Here is a 17,610-nt window from a genome sequence, read left to right as displayed (position 1 = left end):
TACTAGGAGATATCTTAATGGGTGCTATTTGTGGCTGCTCGCACATGCTGAATTTGGGTACTATGTAGAACATACAAAGATATACAGAGCAGGGGCGTAGCACGGTCATTTTTATTGGGGGGGTTAAATTTTTGAAAAGGGCACTTGCACATCCGTTGTGAAATGTAGACAGGTTTATTTTCTCCGGACACTTGGTCTCCGTAAAATTAAAAATTGGGAGGGGGGGGGGCTGGTACCATCTGTCGATAGGGGCGCTGTTCAAAACCGACAATTATGCACACGAAGGGCCAATATATGGTGCTTTTCTGGGCGATACATGGGCGAAATTCTGAAAACGGCAACCAAAACGGCAGATGCCAAAAAAAAAACCCACCACTTCTTTTTTGAAAAGGGCACTTGTTCACAGAAAAAGGGCACTTCGTAAAAAAAAGGGCATGCTTTACAAATTATTGGGGGGGGGGTAGTCCCCTTTCAAAAAAGGGCATTTGAATGGAAAAAGGCAGTCTTTATAAAATCCCCCCCCCCCCCCCCAGCTACGCCTATGCAGAGGGTTAGACCGGTAAACGTGGCGCAATGACACGTGGTTGTTATTGACGCAACGTTTACAGGTCTAACATTTGCGCAATTTTTGTACAATATTTTTGGTCACGTTTTCGGCCACCGACCGACCAAGGTGACTTGTAGTAGCTCCTGCCACAGCTTACAAAATTGGGAAATGATGTGAACAATTATAACATCTTGATATTTAGCCCCCATGTCCGTAAATTGGGCTTAAAATTAGGCCCAGGGTTGCCAAACTTTGGGGACTTGAACAGTTCAAGGAAATCCCCAAAAGAAGAGATTATTGTTGTTTACAATAATAACGTCTAAATTAACAAATTTTCTCACCAACAATTTGGGGAATTTCCTTGAACTTGTTCAAGTCTCCCACGTTAGGCAACCATTCGCCTACTTTTTAGCCCAATTTACAGACACCTTGTTTTTTCCCCATTTTTCTTCTGGGCTAAATATCACAATGTTATTATTTTTCACATGAGTTTCCATAAGCTGTTCATACATTAAATGGGGGTGGGGGTAGGGGGAAACAATTAATAGGCGCATTACTGGAACCATGGATCAAAAAATCAGCAACAAACCCCCAACCTTTGCATTAACATAATGCCAATTAAAAACGAATGAATTTAAGGGTTACCAAAAAAAAGCTGATGTTATTAGTCAAGTAGTTTGGTTTTAAATAGGGTCAATAGGTCAAATCAACACACCTTTCTCAGTCAATCTCACAGATTTTCTTCATCTTTGCTGAAATTATTAGGTAATATGAGGCCTTTTATTGATTTTGAAAATGTGGTTTTACAGTTCCATGGGGTCAAATGTCGATGTTTATTTTGCATCACCTCACACTGAAATTTCAATTTGTTTTTCATCTGTAAAGTAGATAATTTCTTATGTTAAGAGCTATAATTTAATATAAAAATTCTCCCACATTCCCAAGTTTTATCCCACATTCCTACCCAGAGATACAGATGTACAGTATAGTTCAAAAGTTTAACGACCAGCAACTCACAAACCACATGACCCAAACATTCACATTTTGGAATTTGGAGTTTTCTCAGATGGCGTAACAATTTCAGCAAATTAAAAGATATTCCGTGGGACTGACCATGGAAGGTGTGCTGATATTACACGGAGTGACCCAATCGTGGTTTATCTCAATATTTCAGGAACAAAATAAAAACCTTAAATGATCAGTGCCAATAAAAACAAGGATGGAGAATAATACCTCATCCTGATAAGTGCACAAAAACATTATATTTTTAAGTGGATGATGTACTCAATTGAAAATACATATATGTAAAGAAAAAATCAAAACGTGCTACAAAAGCATTTCGCCACTCTGTGCAGTACAACACCATACGAGCAAACTACAACCTCACTAAACCCTACTTTAATTTCTAGGACTACTCCAAACTAACCCTAAAAAGTAAAAAATTAGCCTATCATCTAATGGATCTAGACTGGAGACATAATTTCAACCTACACACTGAAGTGCTAACACAAATGATGTACACGATGTGCGGGAATAGACTTAAAACAGATAAAACCAAACATAAAATGTGCATATATGCAACAAGCAGGTCTAGAGGGTAATCACGTGAATTAATTCCTCAAGCATCTGTACTTCATTATACTGCCTGACTTTCCAAACAATTCACCAACATGCATTGAAAATGGGTTCTCTTCTAATCAAACCTGTTTAGCTAATTATTTTCAGATAGATAAAAATTCAATGGCAAAATACAAAACCTTGATTGCAGCATGCTTGTAAAGCCAAGTCTAAATCTTTGGGTGTTTTTTTTCCTTTGCTTTCCATTGACGCTGAAACAAACTGAAGCAAGGGCTGTACAAATCTGGAAAGTTTTTGCCAAAACTCTCGATGAAAGATGCTCAAAGAAATAAAACCTTTCACAAATAGTGACACTGCAAAAAGCTTCAATACATGTATTATCTTTTTTTCTAGTGTGCAAGGTGGAAAACCAGTGCATAAAGTGGAAAACCAGTGCAAATAAAAATGAGATGCGAACAGGTAAAGTGTTAACACGCACCATTGTGTGTGTGTGTTTGTATTAGTATAAGTCCCAGAATTTGAGGGTCATAAGCAAACAATGAGCAGACAAGAAAAACTTAAGAACAAGAACAGAATTGTCAAGTGTCTCCAAAAAGATTCTTCATGCAGGCTTTTGAGATAATTTTCAATTCAGTTCTGAAATTCTTTCAGCTGCGGACTTGGCAATGCTGATAGATATGGTGTGTCTTGAAAAGTGATCCTCCTCAATGAATAATATATTTAATCAAATATATCAATGAAATGTATTATTGTATGTACTCTGACCTGCATGACAATCCTTTGTGTTTGTTAAAGTGAAAATTAAATCATTTGAGAGAAAGCATAGAGCGATCTTTTCTGGAGTGCAATGAATGCAAAGAAAACATTGAAGTTGAAGAAAAACAAAAATATTTCACTTGAAAAAAATTAAAAGTGACAAACCTGAGGTGCTGAAAACACCCGAGACTGTGGTTGCTGGTTCAATTGTAGTTTCTGCAGGACTAGTTGTTTGTGTTGCTCTGGTTGTCACATCTTCGGTAGTTGTATCCACAACAGGACTAGTTGTTACCTCAGCTGTGGTGGTATCTGCACCTGTTGTAGTGCAAAAGCATTTTAATTTGAAAACTGAGTCTTAATTGGACAAAGTCAATGACCAGCAGTTAATTTGAAATGCTCTCAATAAAGTAAGCCCTCTTGAAAGGCAACAGCCCAATTGAATTACCCCACAGGAAAAAATAATGTGCCTTGGTCCCAAAAGACAATTAACGATTGACAAATTTTGAAAGTGCCTCAGCATAAAACTTTTTCTTTCAACTACCTTATTCATTTATCATCCTGACTTCCTTTTGATGAAAAACTTACCCGCACAGAGAATGCACAAACACAGAATATGTATCCAAATACTGGTGCTCTAAACAACATTTTGATAGTCATGGTTTGGTCTTGTATATTTGACAATCAAAGTCCAACAATATTTCCATTAAATATTTTGTATAAAAAGAGAAAATTGAAGTTATGTTTTGATTTTGAAAGCATTCTGGCAGGAGATTGCCATCTGCCAAATTTAAAAAGTAATGTTAACAAAAAAATCACAATGGAAATTGATCTGTTCCTCGAGCTTTAAAATAAAAAATAGTTCCTAAATTATACCAATTTAAAAAAACACACAAAAACGTTAAAAAGAAAACCTTGTTTACATGACCTACGTTGGCCGCCTGTATCGCATGGAGGCTCGGCAATAATAAAGACTATTTTTAAGACTACTTCAACGAACAACGTTGTGCCGTGCGTGCGGCTAAATGTACTAAATCAAGAGCGCTAACGAGGTAAAAATCAATGCATTTCCACAGTTTTTCTTCTTTTTCCGGTTTATTTTGACAGACAGTTGAAAGAAAAAGGTTTATTTTGACAGCCAGAAAAACCAGAATTTTGTGAGATGTTAAAAGAAAAACGGAATTCTGGTTAAAACCGGAGAAGTGGCATCTCTGTTAAGTTGATGATTTCCTCAGTTGATAACACAAACTACAACTTCAATAAAAGCCTACTTTATTAAACCCTAATTTAAAACATAAAAATTAGCCTGTCGTGTATTGGATCTAGTCAAGTGGGCAGAGATGGTTATTGTGATTGAATTAGTTTCCTTGCGCCTAACTGGCAGCATCCAGCTATATACACCCCAGGGAGCTGAGATGGTATTTGGAATGTTTCATGGGTCCAGTGAGCAGGGGTAATGATGATGCAGCACCTTGAGCACCAGTCCTGTTGGATGCGTGCGCTTTATAAATACCCACTATTATTTTATTATTATTATTATTGTATAAATGAAAAATGTGAATTTTTTTTTACAAGGGGGAACCAGTTAAAATATTAATGAGATGTGAAAAGGTGAAATGCCATTCCAAGATAAACTAGTTGTGCTTATATTAGGATTTTCATATGTCCCCAGAATGGTTCTCCATACAGGTTCATTGAAATTCATTTCAGTTCAATAACTCATAGATACAGTTTGTGCTGAATAGTGAAAGTTCTTCATGACTTACCACTCTAGCCTGCATGTTGTGTTTGTTATAGTGAAAATTAAACCATTACAGACAAAATTTACCCACAAAGCAAACTTTTCTCAAGCATAATGACTGCAAATAGACCTGACACTCAAACAACAAAATTTTAACAAAAAAAATTAAAATTCACAAACCTGAGGTACTGAAAACACCTGAGGCAGTGCTTGCTGGTTCAATTTTAGTTGTTGTAACTCCGACTGTAGTAGTGACTTCAACCCTATTTGTCTGTTCTGCTGTGGTTACATCTGCAGTAGTTGTTTCCACTAAAGAACTAGTTGTTACCTCTGCTGTCATTGTTGTGGCTCGAACTGTAGCAGTGGCTACAACACTATTTGTCTGTGCTGATGTGGTTTCCAAACCAGCAGAAGTTGTATCCACAACAGGAGTAGTTGTTACATTCTCTTTAGTGGTATCAACAGCCATTGTTGTTGTGGAAACTGTTGTAATTGCTTCAACAGTGGTTGTTTTCTCTGCAGTGGTTATCATATCAACAGTTGACAAATCCATTGAAGGGGTTGTTCCCTCAGCTGATCCCTCAGTTGTGACTGCAACTGTAGTGGCATCAGCAATAGATGTCTGTTCTGCTGCAGTTGTCACATTTGTAGCAGTTGTGTCCACTGAAGGAGAGGTTGTTGCCACAGCTGTAGTGGTATCTGCTGACATTGTTGTGGCTACAACAGTAGATGTCTGTGCTCCTGTTGTAACCACATCCTCAACAGTCGTATCAACCACAGGACTGGTTGTTACCTCAGCTTTAGTGGTATCTACAGCCATCGTTGTCGCTTCAACAATAGTTGTTTGCTCTGTCATTGTTGTGATATCAGCAGTTGTCACATCCACTGAAGGAGTTGTTACCTCAGCTGTAGTAGTATCTGCACCTGCTGTTGTGACTGTAACTGTACTGGCATCAGCAATAGATGTCTGTTCTGCTGCAGTTGTCACGTCTGCAGCAGTTGTGTCCACTGAAGCAGAGGTTGTCGACGCAGCTGTAGTGGTATCTGCTGACACTGTTGTGGCTACAACAGTAGGTGTCTGTGCTCCTGTTGTAACTGCATCCTCAACAGTCGTATCAACCACAGGACTGGTTGTTACCTCAGCTATAGTGGTATCTACAGCCATCATTGTGGCTTCAACAGTAGTTGTTTGCTCTGTCATTGTTGTGATATCAGCAGTTGTCACATCCACTGAAGGAGTTATTCCCTCAGCTGTAGTAATAACTGCACCTGCTGTTGTGACTGCAACTGTACTGGCATCAGCAATAGATGTCTGTGCTGCTGCAGTTGTCACATCTGTAGCAGTTGTCTCCACTGAAGGAGAGGTTGTCGACGCAGCTGTAGTGGTATCTGCTGACACTGTTGTGGCTACAACAGTAGGTGTCTGTGCTCCTGTTGTAACTGCATCCTCAACAGTCGTATCAACCACAGGACTGGTTGTTACCTCAGCTATAGTGGTATCTACAGCCATCATTGTGGCTTCAACAGTAGTTGTTTGCTCTGTCATTGCTGTGATATCAGCAGTTGTCACATCCACTGAAGGAGTTGTTCCCTCAGCTGTAGTAGTATCTGCACCTGCTGTTGTGACTGCAACTGTACTGGCATCAGCAATAGATGTCTGTGCTGCTGCAGTTGTCACATCTGTAGCAGTTGTCTCCACTGAAGGAGAGGTTGTCGACGCAGCTGTAGTGGTATCTGCTGACACTGTTGTGGCTACAACAGTAGATGTCTGTGCTCCTGTTGTAACTGCATCCTCAACAGTCGTATCAACCGCAGGACTGGTTGTTACCTCACCTATAGTGGTATCTACAGCCATCGTTGTGGCTTCAACAGTAGTTGTTTGCTCTGTCAGTGTTGTGATATCAGCAGTTGTCACATCCACTGAAGGAATTGTTCCCTCAGCTGTAGTAGTATCTGCACCTGCTGTTGTGACTGCAACTGTACTGGCATCAGCGATAGATGTCTGTTGTGCTGCGGTTGTCACATCTGTAGCGGTTGTGTCCACTGAAGGAGACGTTGTCGACGCAGCTGAAGTGGTATCTGCTGACACTGTTGTGGCTACAACAGTAGATGTCTGTGCTCCTGTTGTAACCGCATCCTCAACAGTCGTATCAACCACAGGACTGGTTGTTACCTCAGCTTTAGTGGTATCTACAGCCATCGTCGTCGCTTCAACAGTAGTTGTTTGCTCTGTCATTGTTGTGATATCAGCAGTTGTCACATCCACTGAAGGAGTTGTTCCCTCAGCCGTAGTAGTATCTGCACCAGCTGTTGTGACTGCAACTGTACTGGCATCAGCAATAGATGTCTGTTCTGCTGCAGTTGTCACATCTGTAGCAGTTGTGTCCACAGAAGGAGAGGTTGTCGATGCAGCTGTAGTGGTATCTGCTGACACTGTTGTGGCTACAACAGTTGGTTTCTGTGCTCCTGTTGTAACCGCATCCTCAACAGTCGTATCAACCACAGGACTGGTTGTTACCTCACCTATAGTGGTATCTACAGCCATCGTTGTGGCTTCAACAGTAGTTGTTTGCTCTGTCATTGTTGTGATATCAGCAGTTGTCACATCCACTGAAGGAGTTGTTCCCTCAGCTGTAGTAATAACTGCACCTGCTGTTGTGACTGCAACAGTACTGGCATCAGCAATAGACGTCTGTTCTGCTGCAGTTGTCACATCTGTAGCAGTTGTCTCCACTGAAGGAGAGGTTGTCGACGCAGCTTTAGTGGTATCTGCTGACACTGTTGTGGCTACAACAGTAGATGTCTGTGCTCCTGTTGTAACTGCATCCTCAACAGTCGTATCAACCGCAGGACTGGTTGTTACCTCACCTTTAGTGGTATCTACAGCCATCGTCATCGCTTCAACAGTAGATGTTTGCTCTGTCATTGTTGTGATATCACCAGTTGTCACATCCACTGAAGGAGTTGTTCCCTCAGCCGTAGTAGTATCTGCACCAGCTGTTGTGACTGCAACTGTACTGGCATCAGCAATAGATGTCTGTTCTGCTGCAGTTGTCACATCTGTAGCAGTTGTGTCCACAGAAGGAGAGGTTGTCGATGCAGCTGTAGTGGTATCTGCTGACACTGTTGTGGCTACAACAGTTGGTTTCTGTGCTCCTGTTGTAACCGCATCCTCAACAGTCGTATCAACCGCAGGACTGGTTGTTACCTCACCTATAGTGGTATCTACAGCCATCGTTGTGGCTTCAACAGTAGTTGTTTGCTCTGTCATTGTTGTGATATCAGCAGTTGTCACATCCACTGAAGGAGTTGTTCCCTCAGCTGTAGTAATAACTGCACCTGCTGTTGTGACTGCAACTGTACTGGCATCAGCAATAGACGTCTGTTCTGCTGCAGTTGTCACATCTGTAGCAGTTGTCTCCACTGAAGGAGAGGTTGTCGACGCAGCTGTAGTGGTATCTGCAGACACTGTTGTGGCTACAACAGTAGGTGTCTGAGGTAATGTTGTAACCGCATCCTCAACAGTCGTATCAACCGCAGGATTGGTTGTTACCTCACCTATAGTGGTATCTACAGCCATCGTTGTGGCTTCAACAGTAGTTGTTTGCTCTGTCAGTGTTGTGATATCAGCAGTTGTCACATCCACTGAAGGAGTTGTTCCCTCAGCTGTAGTAGTATCTGCACCTGCTGTTGTGACTGCAACTGTACTGGCATCAGCAATAGATGTCTGTTCTGCTGTTGTTGTCACATCTGTAGCAGTTGTGTCCACTGAAGGAGAGGTTGTCGACGCAGCTGAAGTGGTATCTCCTGACACTGTTGTGGCTACAACAGTAGATGTCTGTGCTCCTGTTGTAACCGCATCCTCAACAGTCGTATCAACCACAGGACTGGTTGTTACCTCAGCTTTAGTGGTATCTACAGCCATCGTCGTCGCTTCAACAGTAGTTGTTTGCTCTGTCATTGTTATGATATCAGCAGTTGTCACATCCACTGAAGGAGTCGTTCCCTCAGCTCTAGTAGTATCTGCACCTGTTGTTGTGACTGCAACTGTACTGGCATCAGCAATAGATGTCTGTTCTGCTGCGGTTGTCACATCTGCAGCAGTTGTATCCACTGAAGGAGAGGTTGTCGACGCAGCTGTAGTGGTATCTGCTGACACTGTTGTGGCTACAACAGTAGGTGTCTGTGCTCCTGTTGTAACTGCATCCTCAACAGTCGTATCAACCGCAGGACTGATTGTTACCTCACCTATAGTGGTATCTACAGCCATCGTTGAGGCTGCAACAGTAGTTGTTCGCTCTGTCATTGTTGTGATATCAGCAGTTGTCACATCCACTGAAGGAGTCGTTCCCTCAACTGTAGTAGTATCTGCACCTGTTGTTGTGACTGCAACTGTACTGGCATCAGCAATAGATGTCTGTGCTGCTGCGGTTGTCACATCTGTAGCAGTTGTGTCCACTGAAGGAGAGGTTGTCGACGCAGCTGAAGTGGTATCTGCTGACATTGTTGTGGCTACAACAGTAGATGTCTGTGCTCCTGTTGTAGCCGCATCCTCAACAGTCGTATCAACCGCAGGACTGGTTGTTACCTCACCTATAGTGGTATCTACAGCTATCGTTGTGGCTTCAACAGTAGTTGTTTGCTCTGTCAGTGTTGTGATATCAGCAGTTGTCACATCCACTGAAGGAGTTGTTCCCTCAGCTGTAGTAGTATCTGCACCTGCTGTTGTGACTGCAACTGTACTGGCATCAGCAATCGATGTCTGTTCTGCTGCGGTTGTCACATCTGTAGAAGTTGTGTCCACTGAAGGAGAGGTTGTCGACGCAGCTGAAGTGGTATCTGCTGACACTGTTGTGGCTAGAACAGTAGATGTCTGTGTTCCGGTTGTAACCGCATCCTCAACAGTCGTATCAACCACAGGACTGGTTGTTACCTCAGCTATAGTGGTATCTACAGCCATCATTGTCGCTTCAACAGTAGTTGTTTGCTCTGTCATTGTTGTGATATCAGCAGTTGTCACATCCACTGAAGGAGTTGTTCCCTCAACTGTAGTAGTATCTGCACCTGCTGTTGTGACTGCAACTGTACTGGCATCAGCAATAGATGTCTGTTCTGCTGCGGTTGTCACATCTGTAGCAGTTGTGTCCACTGAAGGAGAGGTTGTCGACGCAGCTGAAGTGGTATCTGCTGACATTGTTGTGGCTACAACAGTAGATGTCTGTGCTCCTGTTGTAACCGCATCCTCAACAGTCGTATCAACCGCAGGACTGGTTGTTACCTCACCTAAAGTGGTATCTACAGCCATCGTTGTGGCTTCAACAGTAGTTGTTTGCTCTGTCATTGTTGTGATATCAGCAGTTGTCACATCCACTGAAGGAGTTGTTCCCTCAGCTGTAGTAGTATCTGCACCTGCTGTTGTGACTGCAACTGTACTGGCATCAGCAATAGATGTCTGTGCTGCTGCGGTTGTCACATCTGTAGCAGTTGTGTCCACTGAAGGAGAGGTTGTCGACGCAGCTGAAGTGGTATCTGCTGACATTGTTGTGGCTACAACAGTAGATGTCTGTGCTCCTGTTGTAACCGCATCCTCAACAGTCGTATCAACCGCAGGACTGGTTGTTACCTCACCTATAGTGGTATCTACAGCCATCGTTGTGGCTTCAACAGTAGTTGTTTGCTCTGTCATTGTTGTGATATCAGCAGTTGTCACATCCACTGAAGGAGTTGTTCCCTCAGCTGTAGTAGTATCTGCACCTGCTGTTGTGACTGCAACTGTACTGGCATCAGCAATCGATGTCTGTTCTGCTGCGGTTGTCACATCGGTAGAAGTTGTGTCCACTGAAGGAGAGGTTGTCGACGCAGCTGAAGTGGTATCTGCTGACACTGTTGTGGCTAGAACAGTAGATGTCTGTGTTCCGGTTGTAACCGCATCCTCAACAGTTGTATCAACCACAGGACTGGTTGTTACCTCAGCTATAGTGGTATCTACAGCCATCGTTGTGGCTTCAACAGTAGTTGTTTGCTCTGTCATTGTTGTGATATCAGCAGTTGTCACATCCACTGAAGGAGTTGTTCCCTCAGCTGTAGTAGTATCTGCACCTGCTGTTGTGACTGCAACTGTACTGGCATCAGCAATAGATGTCTGTTCTGCTGCGGTTGTCACATCGGTAGAAGTTGTGTCCACTGAAGGAGAGATTGTCGACGCAGCTGAAGTAGTATCTGCTGACACTGTTGTGGCTACAACAGTAGATGTCTGTGCTCCTGTTTTAACCGCATCCTCAACAGTCGTATCAACCACAGGACTGGTTGTTACCTCAGCTTTAGTGGTATCTACAGCCATCGTTGTGGCTTCAACAGTAGTTGTTTGCTCTGTCATTGTTGTGATATCAGCAGTTGTCACATCCACTGAAGGAGTTGTTCCCTCAGCTGTAGTAATAACTGCACCTGCTGTTGTGACTGCAACTGTACTGGCATCAGCAATAGATGTCTGTTCTGCTGCAGTTGTCACATCTGTAGCAGTTGTCTCCACTGAAGGAGAGGTTGTCGACGCAGCTGTAGTGGTATCTGCTGACACTGTTGTTGCTACAACAGTAGGTGTCTGTGCTCCTGTTGTAACCGCATCCTCAACAGTCGTATCAACCGCAGGACTGGTTGTTACCTCACCTAAAGTGGTATCTACAGCCATCGTTGTGGCTTCAACAGTAGTTGTTTGCTCTGTCATTGTTGTGATATCAGCAGTTGTCCCATCCACTGAAGGAGTTATTCCCTCAGCTGTAGTAGTATCTGCACCTGCTGTTGTGACTGCAACTGTACTGGCATCAGCAATAGATGTCTGTTCTGCTGCGGTTGTCACATCTGTAGCAGTTGTGTCCACTGAAGGAGAGGTTGTCGACGCAGCTGTAGTGGTATCTGCTGACACTGTTGTGGCTACAACAGTAGATGTCTGTGTTCCTGTTGTAACTGCATCCTCAACAGTCGTATCAACCAAAGGACTGGTTGTTACCTCACCTATAGTGGTATCTACAGCCATCGTTGTGGCTTCAACAGTAGTTGTTTGCTCTGTCATTGTTGTGATATCAGCAGTTGTCACATCCACTGAAGGAGTTGTTCCCTCAGCTGTAGTAGTATCTGCACCTGCTGTTGTGACTGCAACTGTACTGGCATCAGCAATAGATGTCTGTTCTGCTGCGGTTGTCACATCTGTAGCAGTTGTGTCCACTGAAGGAGAGGTTGTCGACGCAGCTGAAGTGGTATCTGCTGACATTGTTGTGGCTACAACAGTAGATGTCTGTGCTCCTGTTGTAACTGCATCCTCAACAGTCGTATCAACCGCAGGACTGGTTGTTACCTCACCTATAGTGGTATCTACAGCCATCGTTGTGGCTTCAACAGTAGTTGTTTGCTCTGTCATTGTTGTGATATCAGCAGTTGTCACATCCACTGAAGGAGTTGTTCCCTCAGCTGTAGTAGTATCTGCACCTGCTGTTGTGACTGCAACTGTACTGGCATCAGCAATCGATGTCTGTTCTGCTGCGGTTGTCACATCGTAGAAGTTGTGTCCACTGAAGGAGAGGTTGTCGACGCAGCTGTAGTGGTATCTGCTGACATTGTTGTGGCTACAACAGTAGATGTCTGTGCTCCTGTTGTAACCGCATCCTCAACAGTCGTATCAACCACAGGACTGGTTGTTACCTCAGCTTTAGTGGTATCTACAGCCATCGTTGTGACTTCAACAGAGTTGTTTGCTCTGTCATTGTTGTGATATCAGCAGTTGTCACATCCACTGAAGGAGTTGTTCCCTCAGCTGTAGTAGTATCTGCACCTGCTGTTGTGACTGCAACTGTACTGGCATCAGCAATAGATGTCTGTTCTGCTGCAGTTGTCACATCTGTAGCAGTTGTCTCCACTGAAGGAGAGGTTGTCGACGCAGCTGTAGTGGTATCTGCTGACACTGTTGTGGCTACAACAGTAGGTGTCTGTGCTCCTGTTGTAACCGCATCCTCAACAGTCGTATCAACCGCAGGACTGGTTGTTACCTCACCTATAGTGGTATCTACAGCCATCGTTGTGGCTTCAACAGTAGTTGTTTGCTCTGTCATTGTTGTGATATCAGCAGTTGTCACATCCACTGAAGGAGTTGTTCCCTCAGCTGTAGTAGTATCTGCACCTGCTGTTGTGACTGCAACTGTACTGGCATCAGCAATAGATGTCTGTTCTGCTGCGGTTGTCACATCTGTAGCAGTTGTGTCCACTGAAGGAGAGGTTGTCGACGCAGCTGTAGTGGTATCTGCTGACACTGTTGTGGCTACAACAGTAGATGTCTGTGCTCCTGTTGTAACTGCATCCTCAACAGTCGTATCAACCAAAGGACTGGTTGTTACCTCACCTATAGTGGTATCTTCAGCCATCGTTGTGGCTTCAACAGTAGTTGTTTGCTCTGTCATTGTTGTGGTATCAGCAGTTGTCACATCCACTGAAGGAGTTGTTCCCTCAGCTGTAGTAGTATCTGCACCTGCTGTTGTGACTGCAACTGTACTGGCATCAGCAATAGATGTCTGTTCTGCTGCAGTTGTCACATCTGTAGCAGTTGTCTCCACTGAAGGAGAGGTTGTCGACGCAGCTGTAGTGGTATCTGCTGACACTGTTGTGGCTACAACAGTAGGTGTCTGAGCTCCTGTTGTAACTGCATCCTCAACAGTCGTATCAACCGCAGGACTGGTTGTTACCTCACCTATAGTGGTATCTACAGCCATCGTTGTGGCTTCAACAGTAGTTGTTTGCTCTGTCATTGTTGTGATATCAGCAGTTGTCACATCCACTGAAGGAGTTGTTCCCTCAGCTGTAGTAGTATCTGCACCTGCTGTTGTGACTGCAACTGTACTGGCATCAGCAATAGATGTCTGTTCTGCTGCGGTTGTCACATCTGTAGCAGTTGTGTCCACTGAAGGAGAGGTTGTCGACGCAGCTGTAGTGCTATCTCCTGACACTGTTGTGGCTACAACAGTAGATGTCTGTGCTCCTGTTGTAACTTCATCCTGAACAGTCGTATCAACCGCAGGACTGGTTGTTACCTCACCTATAGTGGTATCTACAGCCATCGTTGTGGCTTCAACAGTAGTTGTTTGCTCTGTCATTGTTGTGATATCAGCAGTTGTCACATCCACTGAAGGAGTTGTTCCCTCAGCTGTAGTAGTATCTGCACCTGCTGTTGTGACTGCAACTGTACTGGCATCAGCAATAGATGTCTGTTCTGCTGCGGTTGTCACATCTGTAGCAGTTGTGTCCACTGAAGGAGAGGTTGTCGACGCAGCTGTAGTGGTATCTGCTGACACTGTTGTGGCTACAACAGTAGATGTCTGTGCTCCTGTTGTAACCGCATCCTCAACAGTCGTATCAACCGCAGGACTGGTTGTTACCTCACCTATAGTGGTATCTACAGCCATCGTTGTGGCTTCAACAGTAGTTGTTTGCTCTGTCATTGTTGTGATATCAGCAGTTGTCACATCCACTGAAGGAGTTGTTCCCTCAGCTGTAGTAGTATCTGCACCTGCTGTTGTGACTGCAACTGTACTGGCATCAGCAATAGATGTCTGTTCTGCTGCAGTTGTCACATCTGCAGTAGTTGTATCCACTGAAGGAGAGGTTGTCGACGCAGCTGTAGTGGTATCTGCTGACACTGTTGTGGCTACAACAGTAGATGTCTGTGCTCCTGTTGTAACCGCATCCTCAACAGTCGTATCAACCACAGGACTGGTTGTTACCTCAGCTTTAGTGGTATCTACAGCCATCGTTGTCGCTTCAACAGTAGTTGTTTGCTCTGTCATTGTTGTGATATCAGCAGTTGTCACATCCACTGAAGGAGTTGTTCCCTCAGCTGTAGTAGTATCTGCACCTGCTGTTGTGACTGCAACTGTACTGGCATCAGCAATAGATGTCTGTTCTGCTGCGGTTGTCACATCTGTAGCAGTTGTGTCCACTGAAGGAGAGGTTGTCGACGCAGCTGTAGTGGTATCTGCTGACACTGTTGTGGCTACAACAGTAGATGTCTGTGCTCCTGTTGTAACTGCATCCTCAACAGTCGTATCAACCACAGGACTGGTTGTTACCTCAGCTTTAGTGGTATCTACAGCCATCGTTGTCGCTTCAACAGTAGTTGTTTGCTCTGTCATTGTTGTGATATCAGCAGTTGTCACATCCACTGAAGGAGTTGTTCCCTCAGCTGTAGTAGTATCTGCACCTGCTGTTGTGACTGCAACTGTACTGGCATCAGCAATAGATGTCTGTTCTGCTGCGGTTGTCACATCTGTAGCAGTTGTGTCCACTGAAGGAGAGGTTGTCGACGCAGCTGTAGTGGTATCTGCTGACACTGTTGTGGCTACAACAGTAGGTGTCTGTGCTCCTGTTGTAACCGCATCCTCAACAGTCGTATCAACCGCAGGACTGGTTGTTACCTCACCTATAGTGGTATCTACAGCCATCGTTGTGGCTTCAACAGTAGTTGTTTGCTCTGTCATTGTTGTGATATCAGCAGTTGTCACATCCACTGAAGGAGTTGTTCCCTCAGCTGTAGTAATAACTGCACCTGCTGTTGTGACTGCAACTGTACTGGCATCAGCAATAGATGTCTGTTCTGCTGCAGTTGTCACATCTGTAGCAGTTGTCTCCACTGAAGGAGAGGTTGTCGACGCAGCTGTAGTGGTATCTGCTGACACTGTTGTGGCTACAACAGTAGGTGTCTGTGCTCCTGTTGTAACTGCATCCTCAACAGTCGTATCAACCGCAGGACTGGTTGTTACCTCACCTATAGTGGTATCTACAGCCATCGTTGTGGCTTCAACAGTAGTTGTTTGCTCTGTCATTGTTGTGATATCAGCAGTTGTCACATCCACTGAAGGAGTTGTTCCCTCAGCTGTAGTAGTATCTGCACCTGCTGTTGTGACTGCAACTGTACTGGCATCAGCAATAGATGTCTGTTCTGCTGCGGTTGTCACATCTGTAGCAGTTGTGTCCACTGAAGGAGAGGTTGTCGACGCAGCTGTAGTGGTATCTGCTGACACTGTTGTGGCTACAACAGTAGGTGTCTGTGCTCCTGTTGTAACTTCATCCTCAACAGTCGTATCAACCGCAGGACTGGTTGTTACCTCACCTATAGTGGTATCTACAGCCATCGTTGTGGCTTCAACAGTAGTTGTTTGCTCTGTCATTGTTGTGATATCAGCAGTTGTCACATCCACTGAAGGAGTCGTTCCCTCAGCTGTAGTAGTATCTGCACCTGTTGTTGTGACTGCAACTGTACTGGCATCAGCAATAGATGTCTGTTCTGCTGCGGTTGTCACATCTGTAGCAGTTGTGTCCACTGAAGGAGAGGTTGTCGACGCAGCTGTAGTGGTATCTGCTGACACTGTTGTGGCTACAACAGTAGGTGTCTGTGCTCCTGTTGTAACTTCATCCTCAACAGTCGTATCAACCGCAGGACTGGTTGTTACCTCACCTATAGTGGTATCTACAGCCATCGTTGTGGCTTCAACAGTAGTTGTTTGCTCTGTCATTGTTGTGATATCAGCAGTTGTCACATCCACTGAAGGAGTTGTTCCCTCAGCTGTAGTAGTATCTGCACCTGCTGTTGTGACTGCAACTGTACTGGCATCAGCAATAGATGTCTGTTCTGCTGCGGTTGTCACATCTGTAGCAGTTGTGTCCACTGAAGGAGAGGTTGTCGACGCAGCTGTAGTGGTATCTGCTGACACTGTTGTGGCTACAACAGTAGGTGTCTGTGCTCCTGTTGTAACTGCATCCTCAACAGTCGTATCAACCGCAGGACTGGTTGTTACCTCACCTATAGTGGTATCTACAGCCATCGTTGTGGCTTCAACAGTAGTTGTTTGCTCTGTCATTGTTGTGATATCAGCAGTTGTCACATCCACTGAAGGAGTTGTTCCCTCAGCTGTAGTAGTATCTGCACCTGCTGTTGTGACTGCAACTGTACTGGCATCAGCAATAGATGTCTGTTCTGCTGCAGTTGTCACATCTGTAGCAGTTGTGTCCACTGAAGGAGAGGTTGTCGACGCAGCTGTAGTGGTATCTGCTGACACTGTTGTGGCTACAACAGTAGGTGTCTGTGCTCCTGTTGTAACCGCATCCTCAACAGTCGTATCAACCGCAGGACTGGTTGTTACCTCACCTATAGTGGTATCTACAGCCATCGTTGTGGCTTCAACAGTAGTTGTTTGCTCTGTCATTGTTGTGATATCAGCAGTTGTCACATCCACTGAAGGAGTTGTTCCCTCAGCTGTAGTAGTATCTGCACCTGCTGTTGTGACTGCAACTGTACTGGCATCAGCAATAGATGTCTGTTCTGCTGCGGTTGTCACATCTGTAGCAGTTGTGTCCACTGAAGGAGAGGTTGTCGACGCAGCTGTAGTGGTATCTGCTGACACTGTTGTGGCTACAACAGTAGATGTCTGTGCTCCTGTTGTAACCGCATCCTCAACAGTCGTATCAACCGCAGGACTGGTTGTTACCTCACCTATAGTGGTATCTACAGCCATCGTTGTGGCTTCAACAGTAGTTGTTTGCTCTGTCATTGTTGTGATATCAGCAGTTGTCACATCCACTGAAGGAGTTGTTCCCTCAGCTGTAGTAGTATCTGCACCTGCTGTTGTGACTGCAACTGTACTGGCATCAGCAATAGATGTCTGTTCTGCTGCGGTTGTCACATCTGTAGAAGTTGTGTCCACTGAAGGAGAGGTTGTCGACGCAGCTGTAGTGGTATCTGCTGACACTGTTGTGGCTACAACAGTAGATGTCTGTGCTCCTGTTGTAACGCATCCTCAACAGTCGTATCAACCACAGGACTGGTTGTTACCTCACCTATAGTGGTATCTACAGCCATCGTTGTGGCTTCAACAGTAGTTGTTTGCTCTGTCATTGTTGTGATATCAGCAGTTGTCACATCCACTGAAGGAGTTGTTCCCTCAGCTGTAGTAGTATC

General features: G+C 44.5%; 1 protein-coding gene across 1 annotated transcript in view; it reads right to left on the bottom strand.

Annotated features, from left to right (window-relative positions):
* Positions 1–1,781: 1,781 nt before the first annotated feature.
* Positions 1,782–17,610, bottom strand: part of LOC119720867 (mucin-22-like) — a 117,101-nt gene continuing 101,272 nt past the window's right edge. The window contains exons 6-8 of the mRNA XM_038190732.1: positions 4,800–5,135; positions 3,047–3,196; positions 1,782–1,786 (exon numbers count right to left, since the gene is read on the bottom strand). Of these exons, the coding sequence (XP_038046660.1) occupies positions 1,782–1,786; positions 3,047–3,196; positions 4,800–5,135 (491 nt within the window). The remainder of the gene's footprint in view (positions 1,787–3,046; positions 3,197–4,799; positions 5,136–17,610) is intronic.

This window comes from Patiria miniata, unplaced genomic scaffold (assembly GCF_015706575.1).
Source record: "Patiria miniata isolate m_02_andy unplaced genomic scaffold, ASM1570657v1 HiC_scaffold_9, whole genome shotgun sequence".
Classification (NCBI taxonomy): Eukaryota; Metazoa; Echinodermata; class Asteroidea; order Valvatida; family Asterinidae; genus Patiria; species Patiria miniata.
This window is presented reverse-complemented; position numbering and strand designations above follow the sequence as displayed.